The 24,426-nt window shown below is 46.8% G+C and overlaps 2 protein-coding genes across 3 annotated transcripts in view; one reads left to right on the top strand and one right to left on the bottom strand.

The window, feature by feature from the left end:
- The window catches only part of LOC116948214 (sodium/potassium-transporting ATPase subunit alpha-1-like), a 34,041-nt gene extending 33,580 nt beyond the window's left edge, over nt 1–461 (bottom strand). Inside the window, exon 1 of the mRNA XM_076071323.1 lies at nt 283–461. Coding sequence (XP_075927438.1) covers nt 283–294 — 12 coding nt within the window. The 5' untranslated portion in view covers nt 295–461. The remainder of the gene's footprint in view (nt 1–282) is intronic.
- Nucleotides 462–4,478: 4,017 nt separating this feature from the next.
- The window catches only part of LOC116948210 (sodium/potassium-transporting ATPase subunit alpha-3), a 39,638-nt gene continuing 19,690 nt past the window's right edge, over nt 4,479–24,426 (top strand). For both annotated transcript variants that reach the window (XM_032964690.2, XM_032964691.2), the window contains exon 1: nt 4,479–4,597. In XM_032964690.2, coding sequence (XP_032820581.1) covers nt 4,562–4,597 — 36 coding nt within the window. In that variant the 5' untranslated portion in view covers nt 4,479–4,561. The remainder of the gene's footprint in view (nt 4,598–24,426) is intronic.

Below are 24,426 nucleotides of genomic sequence, written 5' to 3'. Positions count from 1 at the left end.
AGAGACTGAGAAAGGGTCACTGCCCGAAACGTTGCCTGCTTGTTTTCCTGTTTGAGTACAGCTTTATGAACACGTGTTCGGTGTCTGTTATTTAAGTTGTGCACCACTGTCCCCCAACTCAGTACCACACAAGCAACTTTTATTTATCTATTCCACACAGGAACTCGGTTGCTCCACCATCACCATCAGGACCGGTTTAGGTCGGTTAAAGCCACATTGGCTGGCTGTTAAAGAAAGGCGTTATTCACAAGACAGGCACCAAACAGTGGCATCAGCACTCACCCTACGCCCCATGGCCAAGCCGAGGACGATGCCCAAGCAGAGGCACGGGTTGACGGGAAAGCAGGTTGAGTGGACGAGGCGTCCAGCAGGTCCTCTCTCCTCCTGCTCTCAGCCCACACTCTCCGACTTGGCACTCTGTTCGCATGCCCTGTGGCCACTGAAGGTGCGCCTCCCCCTGTTCACCTGCTTGCTCTCACCTGGCACGGCGCGCTGGGTCACGCCTCTCTCACAAGCCTGACCAATGGCCCAGTACCACTCGTTCTGCTCCGTGACTTTCACATATTTCCTTGAAGGTCGTATATGCATTTGTGCAGACCTTCGTCAATCCACTGCTGGATGATGGTCTCGATCCCACGTCGTCGTGGGTCAGGAGGGTCATTTTGGCCATAATTCACCACACTGGTAACAGAGTGCGTTGGTGAATAGGCCGAGGGATCGATGTGGCAGCATATAAGTTCAGTACAACAAAGGATGTTTTGCTGCGCTGCCGTGTGCTGCCCAACACACATAACCCCATAGCGTTGCATATAGTCACAGTATCAATGGGTTATGGCACATTTAACAATAATATCGATTAAACAACATTGCGATGACAAATTGCCACTGTGGAGCAATCTATTATATTTCCTCCAAAGTCAAAAAGTTTAATTAAAATGCCAGGTAAAAATCTATCAGAATACAATTCCATATGTTTCAAGGGAGACCTGGGGGAGTTTGAGCAGAATTACAAACTTGTATTTTCATGAACACGTAATGTATGCTCCTTTGTGTGTATGTTTTTACTTGTGTGTTTTTTCATATTTCTCCAGTTAAGCCCTCGGAGTGTGCCGTAAATTTGAATATTTAATAATGTATTTAGACATAAGATACGTAAACAAAGTAAAACATATCATTTACAGCTATGTGCACACGCACATTATTCGAACCTATCACTCGTACCGGTTTATAAGGTACGCTGTCGATGTTAATTGCGTCAAACGTGGTATGCATTAATATACGTATACCGTAAAACATTAATATACGTATAGCGTAAATCATTAATATACGTATACCGTAAATCATTAATATACGTATACCGTAAAACGCCATATGATTGGTAAATCAGCACATGCGGTAAAAGGGTTTCTTATAGGCAGCCTGCTGCTCAGATCGGTTGAGGTGGCGAGCAAATGCAATGTGCGTATCAGTGAATGTGTGGTAGCGACTAAATCTCTCTAATGGGTTTAACTGCACCAGCAGCCTCACCATCTCGGGGCATTGATTTCGATCGAGTCCACGGGGTCAAGGGTGAAATGCATTCATTCAGTCCAATGGCTGCTATTCCCTGGATGTAGCCACCTCCTGCTGTGTCACATCAATGAATTATTCCAGTTTGAAAATAAATAAATAACAAGCTGCTCGGGCTCGAATCGATTATTGAGTAAAAAGATGACAGGGTGTTGCATCTTGTATATTACACTGTATTAAATCTCTTGCTACCGTCACACCGGCGGCAAAGTGCCAGAGAGACACTTCCCTGTAGATGTGGCGTTGCAAGGTTTCCACCTGGTGGATATATTGAGCCTCTGCAAGCATCAAGTAATCGCGTTTGTGAAAATAAGAACCAAGACATCACCGAGAAACCGGAATGTTGTTGGGCCAACGTGGGAATGTCTGCACCACACAAAACTAAAAGCAAGCTGCAAACCATTCTGGTTCCGTTGTGTGTGTCCAGGAAGTTCCAGTGTGTACATGCGTCTGAAAGTGGATCAGTGCTAACCGGCAGATGTGAGCCGTGAAAAGCGAACGCGCTAGGGTAGAAGGCTTATTTGAAAGAGATGGATTGTTCTGCTGCCAGTAATGGGACGAGGAGGCAGCAGATATGGCACACACGGGGGGGTGGGAGGGGAGCAAGGCCAGGACAAGGACAACCAAAGGGCAGTGGAACAAGGATTATGATAAATAGGCTGAGAAGACGAATGTTCTATTTCCGAGCACATCATTTTGTGACAAGTGCTTCAGGCCATCTCATTGGCCATACATCAATATCCGTGCTCCCGTGGTTCAGGGTCTTGAGATTCGTAGACATTTAGATGCTTTATAAAATCCCAATTTATATAATTGTATTGTACAATCCTATAGAAATTAAATATGATGCGACGGTACGGGAGCACAACAAGATAATGAAGAACTTCACTCTGCCGCTCCATGAACATCTAAAGGAACCCCCACGCCCAAGGCTAAAATCCAGGAAAACGTTCTGGATACGCGCCTCCACTCTTGCAGCCCAAACTAAAGACACCGCCACTCGGTGCTCTGAGAATCGTGGGCGGCTATGGACGTAGCAAACAAAAACATAATTCACGATCCGACGGTGGAAGTACCGGGATTATCTCTCCCACTACGACTACGGACCACGCTGAACCGCGCTTGAACACGACACGGCAGATGCGCGTGCACGTTCCATAAATGGAATATCAAAGAATCGCCCGACTGCGACTGTGGAGAAGTCCGAACCATCCAAGCATGTCGCCGATGAACGCTCCATCCATGCACATCCTGGGGGTATCGCTGATATCCACACTGCGTCAACCACATCAAGGGGGGCGGATGAGGAACCGTTGCATTCATTCACAATGCCATACGCAAGAAGAAGAATAGAAATTAAATAACTGGCTGGAGCCCAAGACAAAATACATTCAAATATATATTTTGTTGTTCCATCTTGCATCACGTTTGTATATAATGAAGCAGTGGCTACAGTGGTTAGTGTACCGCACTATGAGTTTGGCTATCTGAGTTGATTCCTAACTGTGGCTAACATCAATGGCGAGTGGTGGAGTACGGTCAATCAACCCCGTCCTGACCATCAGAGCAATGGGAAGCCTTCTCCCAGCAGTGGATTGACAGGAGGATGTCAACAATTATTTATATCGATCATACCTGCCTACTATCATTGTTGATGTTTGAAAGTGTGACACTTGTACGGATTGCCGGTCGAGCCCCGACAGTGAATGTATTATTATGATTAAGAGACCTGGGTGAAAACCAGTCCAGAGTTTGCCAGCTTAATACAATGGTGGTGGATAACGTTGATCTACGAGGCCAGGGGGTTTAATGGTGTTTGGAATGGTGCATGGTTTGATTAGAAATTAACTGCATAGGGTGAGTGGTGAAAGCCTTGCTTAAGTCATAGGGGAGGTCTGATTTAATCGAAATACAATATTTGTGGAATAGTAGAAGCCTGGTCTAATTGGGTATTAATCTGATAATACTGTTTCGTATTATACAGTGTAGCCCGTGCAAATTGTATCCCAAAACACTGAATACCACAGACAAGCTGGAATTCAGACAGGCAGTGAGCCAACAATGACCCAAGCTCTGCGGTTTTCTATATATCCAGATGTTCTCATCCGATTAATAAATTGCATACCTTTGGGTATATCAGTTGACACCGTCGAGACCCATGCAAACGAGATGTCCCATTTTGATTTAAAGCTTTCGTGACTGCAGGGATTCATATTCTTGGTTCTTTCGGTAAAAGTAAAACAATAAAATAAAAACACAAAACAACAAAATTATCACGACGCTTCGACTGCAACACAAGCAATCACCATTTTATTGTTTCCCTTCTACGTGACTTCACCTAAAGAACCAAGAATATGAGATGTCCCATGTCAAGGGAACTTAAATACTTTAATAAGAAATGTCATCCTGGTCTAAGTGGGCTGCTAGGGTACACCTGGCCGATGTTTGGCTATGGGTGTGTGCAAGCTGTCGTGTTTGTGTTAATACTGAAGGCCTGCTCTAGATTGCGTAACCTGATGAGAAGGCAACAGAGCAGGGATAGCAAGAGTGACCCCTGGGTCAACTAAATTACAAAATGGACAACATTAAAATAAAACAATGACAACATTAAAATCATACCAATACTCAGAAATGAGAGCAGAAACCAACCAACGAGAAATCAGATAAACAAATATAGAATGGGGGGGGGAGGGGGGCTTTACTGTTGAGTCTGATTCTGAATTAGGGGGAGGAGGGGGCTGGGGGGGACTGGGGGGGTGCTGGGGGGGACTGGGGGGGGGGCTGGGGGGGACTGGGGGAGGGGCTGGGGGGGGGACTGGGGGGGGGGGCTGGGGGGGACCGCTGCTGCTGTCCTTTCGCCCCCGCGCAGTCTCCACGACGTCCGGGGGGGGCGAGGAGGGGGGGGGGCGTGGACGCGTGATGGCGGCACGTGACGTCACGAGGCGGGCTATATAAGCCGAGGGCACTGCGCGTCACGTGGCCCGCTCACAAAATGGCGACCACCCCGGAGCAGCATCAGGAGGCACAGGTGAGCGGGGAGAGTCGCGGGGTCCCGGGAGCCTCGCCGGTGACGGGGCGAGTGACAGAGACCGGGGTGGGGAGGGGGAGGACAGGTGGGGGGTGATATGGGGTAAGCGGGACGGCACCGGCACGGCGGCGGCGGCGGGCGGTAACACCGAGCCAGGCGCCGCGCGTGATGGGAGCCGGTGTGGCGCGAGCCACACCGTGTACATGGAGGCTCGCTCTGTGTGTGCGTGGCTCGTTCGCACCCGTCTCCTCCCCCCGCGTAAGGGGAAGTATGCGTTCATTTGTCTTCTCTGGAGGGGAAGGAGATACCGTGAAGCACCTCATTGTAGCTCTCTGCCAGCGAAGCCTATGACTTGTGGGCTTAGGGGCGGACCATGTTGTCTATGGTTTTGTTGTAAATATCCTGTGGCTCTGTAAGGGCAACCATTTGCCTGTGGCTTCGTGTGGTTTTGTGAAGGGTATAATGTGTGTGTGTTGGCTCATGCATCTGTAGGAGAGAATACGTCGCTCTGTGTATCTAGGCAAACCCATGTGGTTGTGTGGTTGTCTGTGGTTATCCATGTGTAAGGGATTCCCAAGTGTATGCTTGTCGGTGTAGAGGAAATCGTGTCCATTTCGGGGCGTCCACGTGTCTTTGTGTAGCTCTGTCTGTATCAGACCTTGTCAATGGCTGTAAGGGAGATTGTGTGGTAGACTGCATTCATTTATCTCTGTGGGCAGTAGTCGCCGAGGCACCGTTATCTTTGTTCCCTGTGACCTGTGGCAGTGGTCTCCCAGCATCTCCCGAGTGTCAAGACGGATTCGAGGTCCGGTGGAGGCGGGAGGGAGCAAGAGTTAATTTTATACGGGCACACAGACAGCGCGCCATCTCGCATTCGTGCGTGTGTTGGTGTGTGTGATAACCCCCGTGTGTGTGTGATATGCATGTGTGTTATGTGCTATATGTGTGTGTGATATTCCGTTGGAACGATCTATTTTGGTCGCGGTGAGGCGCGCAGCTATTTCCGAGGATCTCGAGTCTGCCAAGCCCGCCCGGCCGCCTTGGAGCACTGTGCCCATCTGCCGGCTCGAATTCAAGTCGGGAGGGAATGTGTCCACCCGATGTTTCCGATTAGAAACACCGGCAAACAGAAAGGATCGAGAGTTGAAAAGCGATCAAACGAAGCGTAGGGGGAGGAGAGAGAGCGAGAGGGAGGCACGTGCTTCGAATTGAAACTGAAATAGGAACGTGTGGTTTCGGAGGGGAGCGCTCGCGTCGGATGTCTTTTTGGTGTGCGTGAAAATCGGCACGAATGGGGCAGGACACGGGGCCCCCACTCCACGTGACGGCTAGAAGGGATGATGGATGGACCCGGCGGTGGTCGAGACGACTAACAACGTCGTGACAGCCTCGCGCGTGAACTCGCCCCAATTGTGGTCGCGATGAGAGCGTTGGGTTTGTAGGGGTGTGAGGTCGGATTCTAAATGCATGAGCGAGATGATTCATTGGTGGCGTCGTGGTGACCGTAAGGGGAATGGCGACGTCTTTTGGGGGTTGGGGCACTCATCCAGCGGTGGATGGGATCCAAGCCCCGCTATTAATGATATCGCGTTTGATAAAATGTCACGGTAGATAAAATACAACGAAGGGAGAGGAATTGGGCAGCTTCAAGGCACCGTGGGTGGGTTTTACATTCGCTGCTGTTTTGGGCCCCCCCCCCCCCGAAATTTAAATGGACCGGTTTTAATCCCTTGAAATTTAAAGAAGGTGCTATTCTCCGCGCTGTTGATGTCGAGATCAATGGTCCCCCTTGTGTCGGGTAGTAAATTGGTTCTGCGCGAACACTTTGGGCGGCCGCGTGAGGGCGCTGTGGCCAAGTCAGAGGCCAGAAAGCCACCCCGAGCAGAGAGCCCGTCCAATAAAGCGACCATTGACAACCCCGACTCCCTGCCACTGCGAGCGAGGCCTGCCAAGCAGGCAGCAGAGTTTGACAGTAACCGCGATCAACACGTTGACTCTCTCTCGCGGGCCTGCAAGAATCCCAACCTCGGGTTTTTTTTACCTGGATAAATGAATTAAATATAATGGGACGTGCCGGTGTAATTAACCCTGCCGCACACGTTGTGACGGCACTATACTGCGAAATTAAGTATTCTACTTTCTTCCAGGAGATGGCAGTGCTAGGTGTTTCTTCCGTGGATTCGACATTTGCTTTCAGCATTTGCCAAGCATCCAAATGCAGGACCCTCCTGCACAGTGTACTGAGACTCTGTAAGACTTTTTTTTTCTGGGTAATTGATTTACACGTAATGGAACTGGCGGACGTACTTCGATGCGTGCTGTCGTAAAGACACCCTATTGCGAAATTTAACCGCTACTTTTAGGGGAGTCAACATCCTACACAAATGATCAAGTCCCCATTGACTGTTTAGTGAGTGGGCGTAGGCAAAATACGTTGGGAAGGGAAGGGATGATGGCCAGCGGTCAACTTAACTATGGAGTAGGAGCCAAATGAGCCTAAGGCGATATCCCCCGCGGAGATGGAGAGACGAACTCGGCTCGTGTGCCGCTGCTTGATGGATGATTTCATTGCATGACCATGAAGAATGGAAACTGTGGAAGCCTTCATCTTACGATTACTTTTTAAGACTCCTCTGCCCCTCCACGCGTGTGTTGTGTTTTAAGTGACAGTCTTGGTTTGCTTTGTTGCTACCAGAAGAGATGGGGGTGGACTTGTCACATGGATGTGACGGTGCATGGGTTCAAGACGGTTATTTTGTCTCCTAATTTTACAATGGGTAAAACAAATTGGAGACATACAGCCTTTACTCTTAGGATGCATGTGTGTTTCAACACTTAATCTAATGATCCAATTTGAATAAAAAACTATTACAAATAAAAAAAAGACATGCCTTTGACCAACTCGCTCACAATGCACATGATCTTGCTAGATGTCAAACAAGGCCTTTGACCAACTCGCTCACAATGCACATGATCTTGCTAGATGTCAAACAAGGTCGAGCCTGAATAGTCCTTGGATGATCACCATAACATCGGTGTTTATAGGTTTTGGCCGATGTTGTGGACAGCACACTGCAGTGTCGCACAATCCATTGTTATACTGTACTATGCTCCCAAATGTATGCTCCCTGCCTCAACCCACTGATCAGTGCGGTTTGTGCAAGTAAGCCCCCATTACCTGCACCCGCATTTAGCAGTGGATTGTACAAAGGGATTTACTTACACAATCTTGTTTTTATTTTACTCTGCTGGTCACTCGATGTGCTTGGCGTATCATCTTGGGCAGTTGCACATATGTAAGGGCAGATGGACTTCCAGATGGTGTGTTTGTGTGCAGGGGTTTGCACATCGCACGGTTTAAGTTTTTTTTTAGACCTCGACAAAGCATCCGTGTGAATTGGAGTCTCAACCTGAAAACGTTGTGTGGGGCTGGCTCATGACACCCCGCAATGCAGCTCCGAGATCCTGTATCACACGGCACCGAACAGAGTGCCCCTCATTTGCCCTTGCCTCGTTCTATTCAGGAAATGGCCACAAAGTTGCTGTATATTGTGGAGGCTCATTCCTCTTGAAATTACCTTGTTCAATATTTTAGTTTTACCTTTTTGTTTTAAACTGTGTCGTGTTATCTCCTGTCATCGTCACCGCGAAGTTGTGAAGCTGCAGCTAATCAGGCGATAAGTGCACGGGGAACTGCCAGCAACGCGGCGGTGATGAACAGAACGAGCCTTGGTGGAGAGAGACGTGTGAAGTAACAAAATGGTGGGTTTATAAGGGGGGGGGGGAGTGGGATTAATTATTAATTTTGTTATTGCAGTATGTTTTACCCTACCCTTGGCAGTGAAGCACTCCCTCGTGTTTACTCTTCCCCCATGATGGTTACAACAAACACGATGCACAATGTACGCTCTTGAGCCATTTTATTACTGCTGTACTTTGGTGTTATTTTTCTATTTTTTTTTCCCCAATCCCTCCCACCACTCTCTTTATTTCATAATGCTCTGGGCTACCGTTGCACCATTAAAAACAACTACACACATTCGTTAATGACACGGTCTAAAGAGGAAAAAAATATACAATTGTAAACGATTGTTGGATATTTTATGGAAATGGCTCTTAGCACCAATGAGTGCTTGGCAGAAAGGTCATTGCCCCACAACGTTACCACTGCCATCATCGCTGTATCACAGTTGTCTTGTTGCTCCATGTTCACACACGGACGTGTAACAGACATTCAAAACGAGGGCAATCCAGATGCTTTAAAATGCATTGTTGGCCATTTGGGTTAAGTTGATGATGATCTTGTAGCCAGGGTAGCTAGGTATGTGCAGAGGTTGCCTTTCTTTAAACCACGTGATCGCCCACGGCTTGTAGATAAAACTTGAGAAGATTGCAACAACGAGTCTGGAGCGTCACGTTACAGCTGGCGCTGACCATGGTGGCGATAGTGGGCCCCTTGCGGTGTCTCTTCCTCTGTGGTGAATTCTGCACGCGATTAAGCGTTGCCTGCCAGATTTTCTTTCATAAACCGTACAGTAGTTTGGAGTTAAATTTCGATTTAAAGCTTTCGTGACTGCAGTTATTCATCTTCCTGGTTCTTTCGGTAAAGTCACGTCACGGTAAAGTCACGTGACTTTACCGAAAGAACCAAGAAGATAGTTTGGAGTTATTTGCAATGTTAATGGGCCCAAGTAAATCTCGCTCGTGGCGACGATGCGCTTGGGAATTTTGCAACGGTGTTAAAAACACACTGCTTCCAAACACCGCTGTGTGCAATACTCTTTTTAGCGTTTGTCTTATTGCGTAGCTCGAGGGAAAGTGTCAGCCGGTAATTCTACCTGATCAGCTGAGAACATTGTGGCAAACATACATTGAAAAGGTAAACCGGATAGCGCCAACCTGTCCCTATAGTAATTGGAAAGGGTTTGTTCACAAAGCAATGAAGGACTTGCTGTACTGATTGATTCCTATGTCGGTATACCATTATCAGCTTACCGCTGCCTTAATAGTATGGCCACAACAGTGACTTGGTGTCCTGAAACGTGTATGCGAGTACACATTCAAACTGGTTTTCAATTGACGTACAAGGCATTGGAGGACTGAGCCAGTAGTCACGCCATCCAGAAATCCCCTTGTGTAGTAGGAATACGGTCCAGAGTTTGTCATCATTTGCAGGAAGTGGTAGAATTGGTTTATTTGATGGGAAGGTTTACTTGCAAAAAATGTAATGTGTGCGTCTTCGGGATTGCGTTGACAGTCAAAAGGGAACGGGTGCATTAGATAAGTTACACAGCTTAAAAAACATCATTCGAACTCGTTAGAAATCAAGTGGACTGTGCAGAATGCGGTGCTTAGAAGGAATTAAATGGTCGGTGGTCAAGAATAACGATGGAGTGGCAGCCAAGGAATGGAACGCATTTGGAGAAGAGCCTCCACGGAGATAGCTATTAAAGCTAATTGCTTGGTGGATTATTGCATCGTAGGATTGCTAGAGATGGCGATGGCTTGGGGGAGGCTTTCAGCCAGCAGTGGTTTGAGCACATGGCTTTTAATGACGACGACGGTTGTCTACAAGTTCGCTGCGCGGCAGATGAGCAGCACCACTCTCACTGTAGCTGTGCTTGCTCTCGGTCGACGATGCAAGGGTGGCTGGCGGGGTTTCCATGGCAAAGATTGAGGTCACTCCGCAATGTGCGGAGCCAGCGCTACCCTTCCCGCGTGGCGTCCGTCCTCCGCGATTGCTATGCAGCCCCTTTGTTTTCATTGAGCGTGCAGTTGGGGAAGTGTACTTGGTGGTTTTGCAAAGCACAGCTTGCTTGTACAGTTTGTGGTGGCTTCTCCACTTCCAAACGTAGGAGGGGATTAAGGTCACCTTTTCAGAGAACGTTCCCAGCAGTCTTTAACAGAAAGGCACGCACTTTGTTCATGGGAGTCGTGCAGCTTCTGCTATTGCCTCTCCCATTTTAGTGGTATCATAAGCCGGGGTGTGGAACCTATCATAGGTGTTCTAAACGTTGACCGCCATTCACAAAAATGTTGGCCTTGCATTTGCGCGGCAGTTTCCAGCGAGGCAGTGCCTTTGACCGGGGTGAGGGTCGGGGGTAAGATCAGCCATATTACTATATGTACCCAGGACTTCCATATGTGCAGGTGCTTTAAAATTAGCAATGTAACGATGTGTCGATTCGTCACTTGAATATACAAATTCTAAAGTTCATGATGCGTGCATCGACTCACGATTGTAAGTCTCCTTTTTTAATCGTGTATTTGTCACATGGAAAGGTTTCACGTGAACCCTACGAAAGAATTGCCACGGTGCAAAAAGAAAATCCATTAATGAATCGCGATCCTATGGATCGCAGGGAACACTAATCATAACACCTTTTTTGTATGGCATTTGAAAAGGCACCTTACATTGTAAGTCTGTTGACATTGGCAAACCATTCGATGGCATCAAGAGGAGTTTGACCCGAGCTTACAGAAAGTGGTTCAGTGTCACGATCGGTAATCCTTTTTCTAAAAGATAATTATTTGTGTAGTATGTGTGTAGAGCATAGTCAGGTGTATTATCCAGCATGTCCTGCAGTGCCTACCTATTCTTCATGTTCACACTATCACCATATTGTGCTTTGTGCCACATTTTTATAGACATGTATGTGTGTTGTAAAGGTGTTTGAAAGTGCATGCTGTTTATCCATGTGTGTGTGGGGGCGTGGTAATGCAGTGGTAAGCGCACTGCTTATCCCAACCTGGGTTTTGATTCCCGCCCATGGCTGACATCAGTAGATTAGTGATACAAATGAGAACCATTCCAACGCCCTCTCCTGGGTCGACACGGCCTTAAAATGAGTACCTGGCGCAGCATATAAACATCAGTACGAGGGAGACAAAGGCTGCCGGGCGTGTGGTTCTGACCCTACCACTACTCCCTTGTGCACCGTGGCAGCCTCCATAGGTGCTTGCTTAACAGCACTTGCCCCCAAAAGCCTATGTGGGCTCTTTTGAAGAACCTCCCAGCATGTGGAGCGAAACGTCTAAAGTGCTCGAAAGACACGCGGTAGAACTCCAAAAACACATCAGAGAGATATAGTGCGCAGCCACGAAACTTGCACAGTAGCATATGGAGGATCTGTGTGTGTGTGTGTGCTTTGCTCAGAACGCACCAAAGCAAAATGTTCATGCTGTGTCGCAGATTTCCAGCGCTAATGCGGCGTGCCAGCTCCACATGCGCTTGGAAGGCATGGGAGCGATCTACACCCTTTTATAAACACTGCCTCTGGGACACAGTGTTCTTAACCTGCTCGTTAAAACGCACGCTGAACTTTGAGCATTTAATTCCTCTGTAGGTATATGGCGCATACTTACAAATTGCTGGGCACATGTAAGTTAGGATAGTAAGTATGCACCTTACCTGGCAATACAAAAACTCTTTGGTGTTAAAGTTAAATTTAAGAATGTTATCCACTTAAGATATTGTGGTGGGTACAGAGGTCATGTGAGCCCATTAGATAAAAAAAGCGTCATTAGCCATTTTCTATCCACTGCTAAATGAAGGCCACCCAATTATGTAATAATCTGTGCACTGCTGCTTCCCATCCATCTCGCTCCTGCACACGAGCTCATCTCATGGTTCAATCTCCACGGCAGTCGACGTGGTACAAGAGTTCTGTCCTTGGGCTGCCGTTCCGTCACCAACCTCGTCCGAAGGCTATCCCAATTTTCTCAATTATCAATGATGTCGCGGGGTTGTGTTTTTTATTCCCTCATCCTTGTTTTCATTTTTATGTCTCGCAATGTAATCCCAAGCGTGTATGGCATACAAATGGAAAAATATTGATTTTTACACTCGGTTATTAATTTTGTCTATCGTGAGCTTGAGAACAAACATTAATTGATGAGTGTGCATTTTCTACAAACTAGCGCACATGTTTTGGCTGTAGGAAAGTGTGGATTTACGTTTTTATAAGTGTACAATAAGAAATGATTTGGTGGTGGTCCTGCTGTGTTGGCACTTGTGCACAAATTAAAAAAACTCGCATTCGTCAAATGACACTGCCACGTGAATGTCCTATGATGAAGGCCATCGTTCAAAACATTGCCGATTTTAATATAATCATATTACAGCTGTAGGACAGGCTCTGGTGAGTTAGAGCAAACTGTTGACGTAAGGTTGTTTAACGCGTGTAGAGTTGTGTGGTCTGCGATTCATCTGGACGACCCGGAGAAAGCAAAATGTACTCCCCCTGGCCCTTTTAACCCAGGGACATGCGGGCATGCTGGTAGGCAGGCGGCATACATGCGTGTGTGGCTACTGTGGTTGGTATGTTGCTTCTCCTGTCTTGCCAATGTTAGCTGGGTTCAACACCCGCTGCGCTAGATCAACGCAAGGTACAGCGATAAGCACGCAATGACGTTGGAATCGGTGAGATTTACTTGTAAGAGGACATACGTCTGTGGGTAACTGTCAGGGTTAAACAATAACCAGTACACCAGTGTAACCGTTTTCATTCATGACTAAGTTTCCATTGGATTGAGAGTAACAAATTCACTGGTTGCCCTTCTTACCTTCAGTTAAAATGTAAGAAATTATTCAACTTCTGTGCGTGGAGGTTGAAATAAACCAGCAAACCTCTGGATCGTGCCCTCTGAAAATTCGGCGTGCTAACCGTTCCACCGTGGTTTATTATTTCATGTGGTTAGCACTATTTGAAACGTTTAACATTTTTCAGTAACTAAGCACACCCCTTTTGGATGGAGGAAGGTCGGCTGTGCTTGTATCTGAAAATATTGTATGCCTATTGAAAGTTCCATCACCATCCTCCACCCTTGGGTAATCCAAGCATGCTTATAATAATAATTACATTTAGATAGCGCTTTTTATCAAGGATCTCAAAGCACTATACAGGACACAGCAGCAGCAGACACTCGGCATGAAAATATAAATACATTTAAAAAAGCATTTACGAATGAACTAAAAGTTTAATCAGCGGAAGTGTAAATCGGTTTTAAGGTGCATTTTCAAAATCTCCACAAACTCAGATGCTGATTGATATCTCGTGGAAGAGTGTTCCATAGCCCGGGGGCTATGCAGTGTACTTATATTCTTTGCTTTCTGTCCGCTGCACACATTTCCTTAATTAATTTGTTGCTGGGCATGTCCACGATTCGGAATGTACATTTAAGACACCGTTTAAAGATTCGAGTAACCCTTAGTATTATGATGGAATTGTCATTTCACTTGGGCATGGTACATGAACCCATGTGAAGTTATTTGTGCGTAGAATGCCATGTTTTCACATGTTATCCATGTTGCATGGCTTTTTTGTATGCATGTTGAACTTCTTTCGCACCGTACGTAACCAACGGTGCTAATCGGAGGTGTGGGGAAGCATGCCAAACAAAACACAAAAAGCGGTTTAAATCATTCACCTCTTCCAAGAATGAGCTGTATTTTCTAACACTAGATATAATTGATTTAAAAATTATAGACGTATTATTAGGGTTATTTTGATACTCTGATGTCTAACTGTCTGATTTGATAACTTGAGTACATATTTTCTAAAGAATTAGCGTCCCAGGTGTGTAGAATGCATAGCAAAACAAATCATTGTAATTCCATGATCATTAATGTCACTCAATTACCCATGTTCGGTGGATTTGCTGGAGTTTCAAAGATCTTGGCTCTCACTCATTTTCAAATGGCTCTCCATTTATTCCCAGCCATTCCTCCTTTTTGTCAGTGCGGGTTCTGTCAAACGGCAGGCATCCATCCCCTAAGAACACAATGTAAGGAGTTAAAGTGAGGGGAAGGGGCGCACTGTGCCTGTCTTGCCTCGTCTGATCCGGATCCACCCGGCTTGCACATGCATCCCGTGAACTCGTGCATACCCCGGGCTGCTACTGAAGCGTGCCCTCCTCTCACAGCGGCCTAGAGCGGTTTGAGTGGCGCTCGCAGCCACACCCGCTTACCCGAGCGCTGTGCGGAGCTCTGCTGCCCACCACCAGCACCAGCGTTTAAACGGCTGCAGTTCCACCACCATTGCCGCTACTGATGGCTCCACCAGCAGTATCATCCCCACAACAACAGTCGCCATTCGCCACCAAGTGGAGGTGACATCACCACGGTGTCTGCCAGGCCTGGTGCACTCGGAGGACATGTGAAGTGTCGAAGGCTTGCTGACTGAAGTTTAGGGGACATACCCAGGTGCCATGGGTTAACTGACTCCAATAACTGGCAGATGCACCACCTTTGTCCACTGTGCCAACTTGCTGCATTTTAGACACCCGATGCTCCGCTCGTTGTTGGCGTCACTCCTCTGCCCTCAGTTATTCTTGGAGGATAACTGCCTCTCAACTGCTCGGTAGCGTCCTTCGCGGGCCTCCTCCATAGGGGCCGATCCTGACACCGCTGGTACCAGTCTTTTGCAAGTACTCTCAGCAACAGCACCATCGGCTGTAGTACCGCCGTCACCACCAGTACTCGCAGTAGCACTACTGTCAGCTGCCATATCACAACCATTGCCGCCTACCACTACCAACGGTAGCCTTGCCAGCATGATTGCTACTTTCAGCATCAACTGGAGTGCGACTGCTGTGTTACAGCTGAACCCACTTGAAAACATTACAGCAATTTGCTTGCACAGAAATTGAGTATTTTGTTCTTGTATGCTGATTTACGATGTTTATTGTAGAGTGCAGACATTGAGTGCAATGTTAAAGACCTGCTTATCTGCCTGATTGAAGGCCAATTCAAGAAAAATATATGCCTGCATTCAGCAATTGGGTTAATTGCGTTACAAGTTGATGAGTCGATGGTTTAGGAAACTGAACTGCTGATCTCTCAATAATGGTTTCCGAGTCCGGAAGATTGCCACTGCCATAGTCAGCACGTGCTTAACGCAGCCCTTTTAGAAGAGGTGACAGAAGAGTCGACCGGGTGGCTCAGGAGGTCGGAGTGCTGAGCTGGCAACCACTGCGACTCTGGGTTTCAAATAAAGGCAGCCGCCTGGAAAAAAAGACTGCTGTGCAAGACTTACTTTTTGTGTTGCACACTTAGTGTAGCACAATCTCTTTATACGAGATCACACCGATATACTCCGCTACTCCTGACATCATTATTTGGCTTGACCACCTGATTTTTGTGAAATTGTGGTTTGCTCTTTCTTTGCATCGGCCATACAAAAGTAGTGTAAGACATGAGGCTGATAGCGCAATCAGCTCTAAGTTGGGGGAGGTGGGGGTGGGGGGACGAATGCAAAGACTAAATTGAAGGCAGCCAGCCCATTTGTAGCCCTGGAGCACCACTCACTGTTGTAAAGGCAACAGAGGAACAAAGAGAAATCGAGTAACTATTTGATTTGGTTTAATTTAACGGATACTGCGCTTCTAGGCTGACTTGCTCCAGACATGCCCTTATTCTGATAGCCTTCCTATTGGAACAGATATTGGTTTAAAACAAAGCTTATACAAATTTTGATGTAAAGCTTGCGTGACAGCAGGGATTCATATTCTTGGTTCTTTCGGTAAAGTAACGTAGACCTACGTGACTTTACCGAAAGAACCAAGAATATAAAGCTTATACATTTTAGATTATTGAAAGATGTTTTGCTCCAATGTCAATTCTTAGGTAACTTCATATGCCAATTTATAACTCGGTGGGTTTTTTTTTAAATCCGGAAACATTTTTAACGTCATTCTTATCGGGCCTCAATTGTTGTCGCCTGCAGCCCTCCAGCCGTGAGCGGCACTTTGTGAGCCACATTTACGTTTGCAAAACAAAGGTCCCACCACTCGACGTCTCTCCCAGCTAGCTGCTTAATGAGGCTTTGTTATTATTTGTGTATTCCTTCCCTAGCGGACGAGTCCAGCACTGTGTATCCAAACAGTTCACCTACTCGTGCCCATATGCGTGAAGCCAATGTAATAATCGCACAACGGTGTCAGTCTGGTTACCAATTAACACCCTCCACCTCGAACAGACTTGAGTCCATGTGAGTAAAGTACAGCCCTTTTGTTCGAGGAAGTTTTACTTTAAACAAAGTGTGGCTGTGGTGTAATTCTAGGGCTGTTAAAAAAAAGTTGCATAGGCAGACCATGGGCCACCTCCTTTATTGGTCTCTCAACATAAAAATAAAATCAAAATGATTTCTTTCACAATCTATCGGGCCTGCTTTACCTTCGACGAGTGCATCATTTGTTTAAACCGGCGATCGCGTTTCCTTGTATTTTATTGAATCCAGTCGATAAATTAAGCTTCATTGTTAAGCAACATCGGCTGGAACCGTGTAGGAAGTGTGGCGTCATCGGCTGAGCTGTGGAGTTGATCGTGTTATGTTTCATATACGTGGACCGCCCGCAGTTAAAATTAAAATATGTTTGACGATCCGGTGTTTGGTTGAAGCCCTGCACAAGCCGTGCAGGTCATGGTGGCCTTCTTCAACCATACTACACCATGCTGGTCAGTGTGGAATGGTGAAGAGGGGGGGGGAATAGATGTACAGTGCACCAATTGATTTTTCTGCACTGTACATATCCCTGTGACAACTTTGTGCGTGGTGGTCGCCAGTACAAGCACACGAACCAGGCTCAACCCAGATGGACTTCAGAGATTTAATTGGGTGGAGTGCTCTGGGTTTTGTCATTAGGCCATATTATATTACAGTCATGTAAAAACTATTATTGTCGTCATTGTGGTAATTTCTTAACTACTTTTGTCAACATTAGAACCGTATATATTTATCCTTTTATTGAGCTAAAGTTAATTGTATTTAAAGCAAATCTCACTTTGGATGTATTGATGAAAATGCTGTGTTTGTAATGTTAAACAAAGATATTCCAGTGCCACAAATCAAGCATTATTACACCAATGATTAACACCCACCATGTGCTCTGTTTCCTAATTGGCTTAATGTCTGTCCTTGCAAAAAAATACGTCTGGCTCCAGATGCCAGCCGATTGCATAAAGAGCCATTCTGGGTGCCCATTGATCTTCTCCTGTTTGTAAAGATTATTGGAGATTCGTGTTTGTATAGAGCCTGTGATCAAATCACCTGGAATGTGGTCTCATCCCGCTGGCTAAGCAGGTTTGAGCCTGGATTGCGTGTTTTTTTGGGTGGGGGACCACCATGCATAAATAAAACAGGTGTTTGGAGAGGGCAGTGCAGCAACATCTATTGTTGAGTAGAAGCTGGATATGAAAGCACAATTGTGTATATTAGAAACACATTCTTGTCTTACACTGGTGTGGAGGAACGTGATGGGATAACTTGTAATACAAATGCACTACTTTGGATATAAGCACAATTGCGCTTACTCACAAGGAGTGCTTATATCCAGCTTGTACTGCAATATGCTCCTCCCCTATACCACCAGATGCTGACGAGCATGGTGTAGCATGGTCCCCTGAGCGTTTGCCACCTGTCACAGACCAAACCCAGACATTTCTCAGTCGATCTACCTAGCTCCATCATAACTGCAGTTTACTGGAATGAAATTCGGCACAGTTCCACCACAGCTCTGGTAGCAATCAATTCCTGTCTCCCGTACACCGATACAAAATTCATGAACAGGTGGCGGACTCAAATGGTCGTTCGGAAATGAGCCGGAGAACAAGGGTTTGTGAGTGTATAATCGTATAGCTGGATGTTGGCGAGTCGTGAAAGGAATGTTATAACTATGAAGATGATGTCCTTCGCCAATGCAGGGCCGTGCACACCAATGCGTTGGATGGCAGTGAGAGGTCCTGCATAGGTTTACAATTTGCCTGAGTGGCCATGCAGGTCGAGTTCATACCGTTCACGTTGATTTCATGGTGTAATACTGCACTGTTAAACCCAGTGCCTTCACGCCGCCTTTAGCCATTCCGAACCTTGGACTATGGCTTCGCTTTGCGATTGTAACCATAAAACCCAAAGTGACTTTCGGCATTGAAACATTAACCCAGGTGAGACGCAGCCAATTAGAGATTAATTTTTGGACTCTTTTTCAGTTTTGAGGATCAAGTTAGCGCACTGCACTGCTTCTGGTCACAGCGACGTGATCTCTGAACTGTTCCTAGGCCTCCCTCCGCCTTAACTAACCCACGTTGTCCAGCATGGTGAAGTATGGTCAAACAAACCCCCAAGACCTAAACGTTGCGGAGTCCTACATTAATCGGTGGATTGTTAAAGGGTATATAAATGTTGTACAAATAGGCTGTTTTATAGGGTACAGTTAATTGTGCAAGCACACCTTCCAAACCCAGTGAGGCAGTGGAAGATGATAATTTTATAAATAACGATTAAACCACGGGAATGAAGGACACCCCGCCCCCATGGGTCCCTGTTGCGCAACTCTGCTCTGTCATTCAGATTTTTGCCTGTTGGAATTTTTTTTCTTTTTAGATATTTCCACTCCTTATGCAATCGTCATGAATCTAGCCTGGTTAGCTTGAACACTGGTTACAGTTATGCCTTCTCAACAGGAAAGGCAAACAAATAGTTGTTTGTCATCCACGTTTTCAGTTCAAGATTAATCCTTTGGCTTTGGAGTTTCAAGAATGCTATCAACGGGAAATATTTTCCATATTTCTTTTAAATAATCAGAACTTTGACCTTGTGGTGGATAAGACCACTGAGGGTGCTGAACTTTGAGTGGACCTTATGGGAAGCGATTCTTTTTAGAACTCTTGCACAATGGAGTAAATGTATAATCTTCCACGTATTAGATAAGTACAGCGTTGTTTTGGCACGAGCTTGGTAGGAGCGGTCGCTTGCACATTTGACACCCGCTTGCTAGCCACCCTCTTCACCGTGACTTGCCAAGAGCCTGTTTTCGCTCGCTCTTAAGACTTTGGGTGGCTCCATTTAAAAACTGTCTACATTTTTTTTATTCTGCTTTATTCTCAATCCAGCGGTGTCCAAAGGCCTTCCCATGCCACGTGTCAGTCGCAAGGAGGTTGTTTTGGCCTCTCTTCACCATGGAGCGGTCCCTGTGGATGATTGCGCGAGTGGATCGGGGGATTTGGGGGGTGGTGGAGGAAAACCATGCAGGGTTCTAATGGCGCTCGCCGCTGTCCCGAGTTGTGGCCGAGAATCAAACTTAGAGTTGCCGGGCCCGTAGCACAATTGCTCTTAACCGCTGTAGACACTGTTTCACCCCTTCCGAAACATAAATTTGTGGCAAATTCACCAGGAGGGTGAGGTGGAGTGGGCAAAAACTGTGGTGCAGGGAAGTTGTCTGTGCAGCTTTCGCTGCCATTTTCCCGTGTAGGCGTGACTGCACTTGTGAGCGGCCTTGGTCTGCCTAGCCCCTCGCCCAACCGCCTGTTGAATACCATGGCTTGTTTCCAAGATTACGCCGTTTCCATGTTGTTTCTCCTTTCCCTGTCTGCCATGCTGCAGTGTTTGTTTTGTTGAGCCTCTGGCAATTCCACAGTCCCAACAATCCATGGGACGTTTGGAGTGGTGACGCAGTGGTTAACCCACCGCGCTACAAACCCAGCGAGCTCGATTGCCAGCCACGGGCTAACATCGGTGACGAATTGTCGTGTATGAAAGGGTTCTGTACGGCTGCCCCTTTAAACTACCTGACCAGCTTAGTGAAGTATGGTTAAACACCTTGCGTGACCAGCATGGCATGGGGAAGCCCTTCATCCAGCAGTGGATTGACAAAAGGGCTGTAAATATGAACAAATCCAGACTGTCTGCAAGTCCTGCCATCTCGGTGTGGAGGGAAGGTGGCATGTACATAATTATTTAATCATGTGGAAACCATCTGTGGGAGTCTGACCCTTAAAGCATAGGATTGGTCATGGTGAAGGCATTTTACAATATTTTCATCATCAGTCATGGTTAATCCACTGCTGGATGAAGGCCATCACAAGCCTCTACCATTTACTGAGGTCCCGCAATGTAACAGTGTAACAAACCGCCCAACACCTGCGCACGAGCTAATTTCATCGCTCCATCTCTTCGGCGTTTATCATCCTCGGATCCATTAAATCCCTCTGCATCTCTGCCCGCATTGTACCTGGCCCGTGTGTAGTTTAATTCATAATGGCAGGCACAGAAGGGTTTGTGATGGTGCGGGACCACGCGCGTAAAACATATGGGAAGGGCACAGCACCAGGAGTGCCGCCACACTGCGTGCCTATACCCTCTTAGGGGTCGCGGATATGCTGTCTCACCCCCTTCAAGCTCTGCTGGAGGGGTCGTTAGTTCTAACAAAGTCACGGGGATCACGAGTTGCGGCAATAGCATTGGAGCTTGCTGTGCATTCCAGCTGGGACATAGCTGTGGTCAGGAAAGCAATGGTTGGGATTGCGCTGGCGCACACCACATGCAAGACACACCGCACACCACCCACAGCAGGCGTGCACGCGTGAATGATGGAACATCTCCATGAAAAGGGTGTCCGCAAATCTGAGCCTTTTCCCATATCTGCCTGTACCTCAGTCCCCAGTGAGTCTATGGGACACTGTCCAGGCACTCCTGTAAATGCACCTGTTGATCCTTCAAATGTTTTCCTAAAAAAATATATACTTTCTTGACTGTACTCTGCCCCATGCTCCCACATGTAGCAACATTATTTGTTGTACGCTACCCCTATGCTCACACACACACACGCACGTGTCCTCCCCCCACCTTCACCATCCCACGATCACGTAACGTGAAGCACGGTGAAATAACCCCCTACACTCATGGCGTCCCGAGGCACTCCTCCAGCAGTGGGTTTTAGCCCAGTGTATCAAACCCTTTAAATTAGTTGTGATGTCTACTAGGCTGTGTATTGGACATCTCTTTCCGGGTATCAGAAATGTATATGCGACCACCAGCAGGAGAGGTTTGCTTTCTGACTAATCCTTCACTGATAAAATAGATAAGCAAGCAATACATGTCTGCACATAATCCTCAAATGGTTGCTTCCAGGTAATGGCTGATATGGTGCAAGCCACCGATAAGCTTTCCATAATTGGCTTGCGGCTGGTCTTAATTAAAATCTACCTTCTAAGCTGGACCAAGGAGATTTGTTTACATTTGGCAGACGAGAGGCAAACACGGGCCCCTAATGGATAACGTTTGATGTCTGTGTGCTCCATAAAATACTTTTCCAGGTGTGTTTGATCCTGTGTTGCTGAAACTCTTGAGCCCAGAGGTGCCTACTCTAAATATACAAGAGCCTTTGTTCTGCTGTTAAGTTAACACAACCCCATGGGTGGATGAGTGGCCCCTGCAGTGGTTGAGTGGTGGGGGGTTACATCCGATGCTGTGTCGGTACCAACCACCTCCTGGAATAATAAAATAGACGAGCAGCCAATAAGTCTGCTGCATATCTGTTTCTAAACTTCAAAAAAATTACACATCCTATCGTCTTCCCTCTTGGCCACCTGGGAGTGCTTACTTTGGAATGTGTTTCTGGCTGACAAGCATGACTCTGCAGAAGGGAGAACAGTCGCTGCATGTTATATGCATGTGCGATGGAACCCCGATACGCAGATGCCAAGATATAGGTGCGCTGCGCTTTATGTACAAACATAACTCTTTTAGTGGAGCGCATAGACGTGATGGAATGGGGTTGGTGGCGCAGTGGTTGACGCACTTCCCTATTAATCCAGCCACGTGAGTTTCATGGGTAATATATCAGTTGAGTGATGTATGAAATGATCTTGGAGACCCCTTTTACCACCACACAGGAACCAATGTGGGAAAAGTGGCCATACACCAATCATGGCCAAACCTGGTTTAGGGAATTATGGATCCAGCTGTGGGGTGACAAGTGTGTACGTTTTGATTATTCATCATCATCATTGTAATACTTTATCTCTTCGCTTGTATAGTTTGGGACCTTGCGTATTGTGGCGTTTCATGTAAACGTCTAAGGAATAGAAAAGGAGACCAGTTTGCAGAGAATATTTTTTTCAGCCTATGTCCTTTATAGAAAATTCAGGTGGTGGTGCTGTCGTTTCAAAATGATTCATATGCTTTCATGAACATGCATCTACCGTATTTTACATTTACGATATGGACTACTTTCATTAATTGCATATTTAGTTACTTTTGAAGTGTTTAAATTGCGTGTAAATTAATATATAAAACTGAACTGTCGGTCTCTTTTAAAAGTGGATAGTTATCTGACTGCTGGATGATTGCTTCAACCATTTTGCTAAGAGGTTTTTTTTTTACCATACTTCACCACACTGGTCAATATGGCTTGCTGAATAGAGATGGGTGGAGTGCTTAGGCCATCACTCGGCACTAACGTTAACTAGCTATGGGCCGGGAGTCGAACTCAAGGTCATCAGGTTCGTAGCTCGGTGCGCTAACCACAGCACCACAGCACCACTGCTGCCCTCATCATCCTACTTGGGGCAATAAATATAATAATGATTCGATGCGGTTCCCACGTTCTGTCTCTGTGTCCTCCACCTATACACAATATGCCTTCTCTACACATTTGCCCGTGTTTGATATTTGGTACAAATTAAAACCAGGCCATGGTGTGGGTTCTGAGAAACTACACGGTTAATTGTGTCACACCGTGTGGGGCTTGCAGTCAAGGAGCTGGTCGGGGTGGCGGGCTTTTGTGATACTTTGCTGTGTTTGCTCATTGCAAAGGTGGTGGGGGGTGAAGGTCTTGCCATGGCCTGAGATGTGCCCTGTTTAGATGTGCACAGATTTCAGCCATTTTCCCCTTTTTTTTTTACAAGTGAATATTTAAGCAGATCGGCAGCAAGTCTGCCTCTTTGCCCTTTAAGCAACAGTCAAGGGGCTGAGGCAGTGGGGAGGTTTGGAGGGGACCAGAACAAACTAGCGAGCAGCTCAACCTTTCCATGGGAGGGCAGGTTAATGTTCACACTCCATTAACTGCCCTCTCCGTGGAGAATGTAAGTTAATGAGTAGCACCCGTTTACAGCTGAGCATAGGTTACGATGCCTAAAGGTGTGTGGGGAAAGGAGCGCGCGGGGCTCTGGGGGGCATTGTCTTTCTCGCCATGGCCGTGATCACGTCCCCATAGTGGCCTCTCTCGAACGGGGACCGATGGGAGAGCCACGGCTGTCCCCCTCACAATTTCTCGTGCATGGATCCTGCAGGAACGAAAACTAGCGCAAGCCTTCTCACGTTTGTTTTTAATCACATAAAATGTAGGTGTGACTTGGCCGGAGCCTGCCTTTCTTCAAAGCATGATGCCCATTGGCAATCCATGCCACAGTGATAGAATGTTTGTATGTACATCCTTGAGAGAGTTCTCCATTATGCTGCGCCCCGTGCATGCGAACGCAGGGAGATCGTGGGGATGGATGTTGGGTGTGCCACTACCTACACCTACCAAATGAAAATCTTGGTATGTGGTTTTTAAATATAGCCTCCGGCTGCCTGGCCACTGTGTTCCAGAACTAACTGGACACAGCCACTCCTGTAGGTGGAGGGGCCTTGAGGGTGTTCTCTCTCTCTCTCTTGTTACAATTCACCTGATCCATTGTGTGTGGCCGCAGTCTGCTCGCTGTTATCTCTGCGAGTGTCACTGTGGTGAATTTGCTGATTTCACTTAATGTGCGTGGGGAGCAGTGGTGCAATGGTTAACGTGCTGCACTACAAACCCGTCGGTCCGAGGTTTGATTCCCGCTTATGGCCAACACTGGTGATTATTATTTGTACCGGTCCTGGGCCTCCCCTAGGTCGACTCGGCCTTAATTGTATACCTGATGCGATGTTTAAACATTGCCACTGAGTAAACAAAGGCGGGTCAGGTGTGGTGATGTCCACACCACTTTATTAATGTCATTGTTAGTGTGTATTTTTGTATTTGAACTGTGTATTAGAGAAAGGGTTGGTGTACGCATGTGTGCATTT

The sequence above is a fragment of the Petromyzon marinus genome, chromosome 32, assembly GCF_048934315.1.
Source record: "Petromyzon marinus isolate PM22_M1 ecotype Great Lakes invasive population chromosome 32, UKy_Petmar_22M1.pri1.0, whole genome shotgun sequence".
Classification (NCBI taxonomy): domain Eukaryota; kingdom Metazoa; phylum Chordata; class Hyperoartia; order Petromyzontiformes; family Petromyzontidae; genus Petromyzon; species Petromyzon marinus.
Note: the sequence above shows the minus strand (reverse complement) of the source record. Positions and strands in the feature narration are given on the sequence as shown.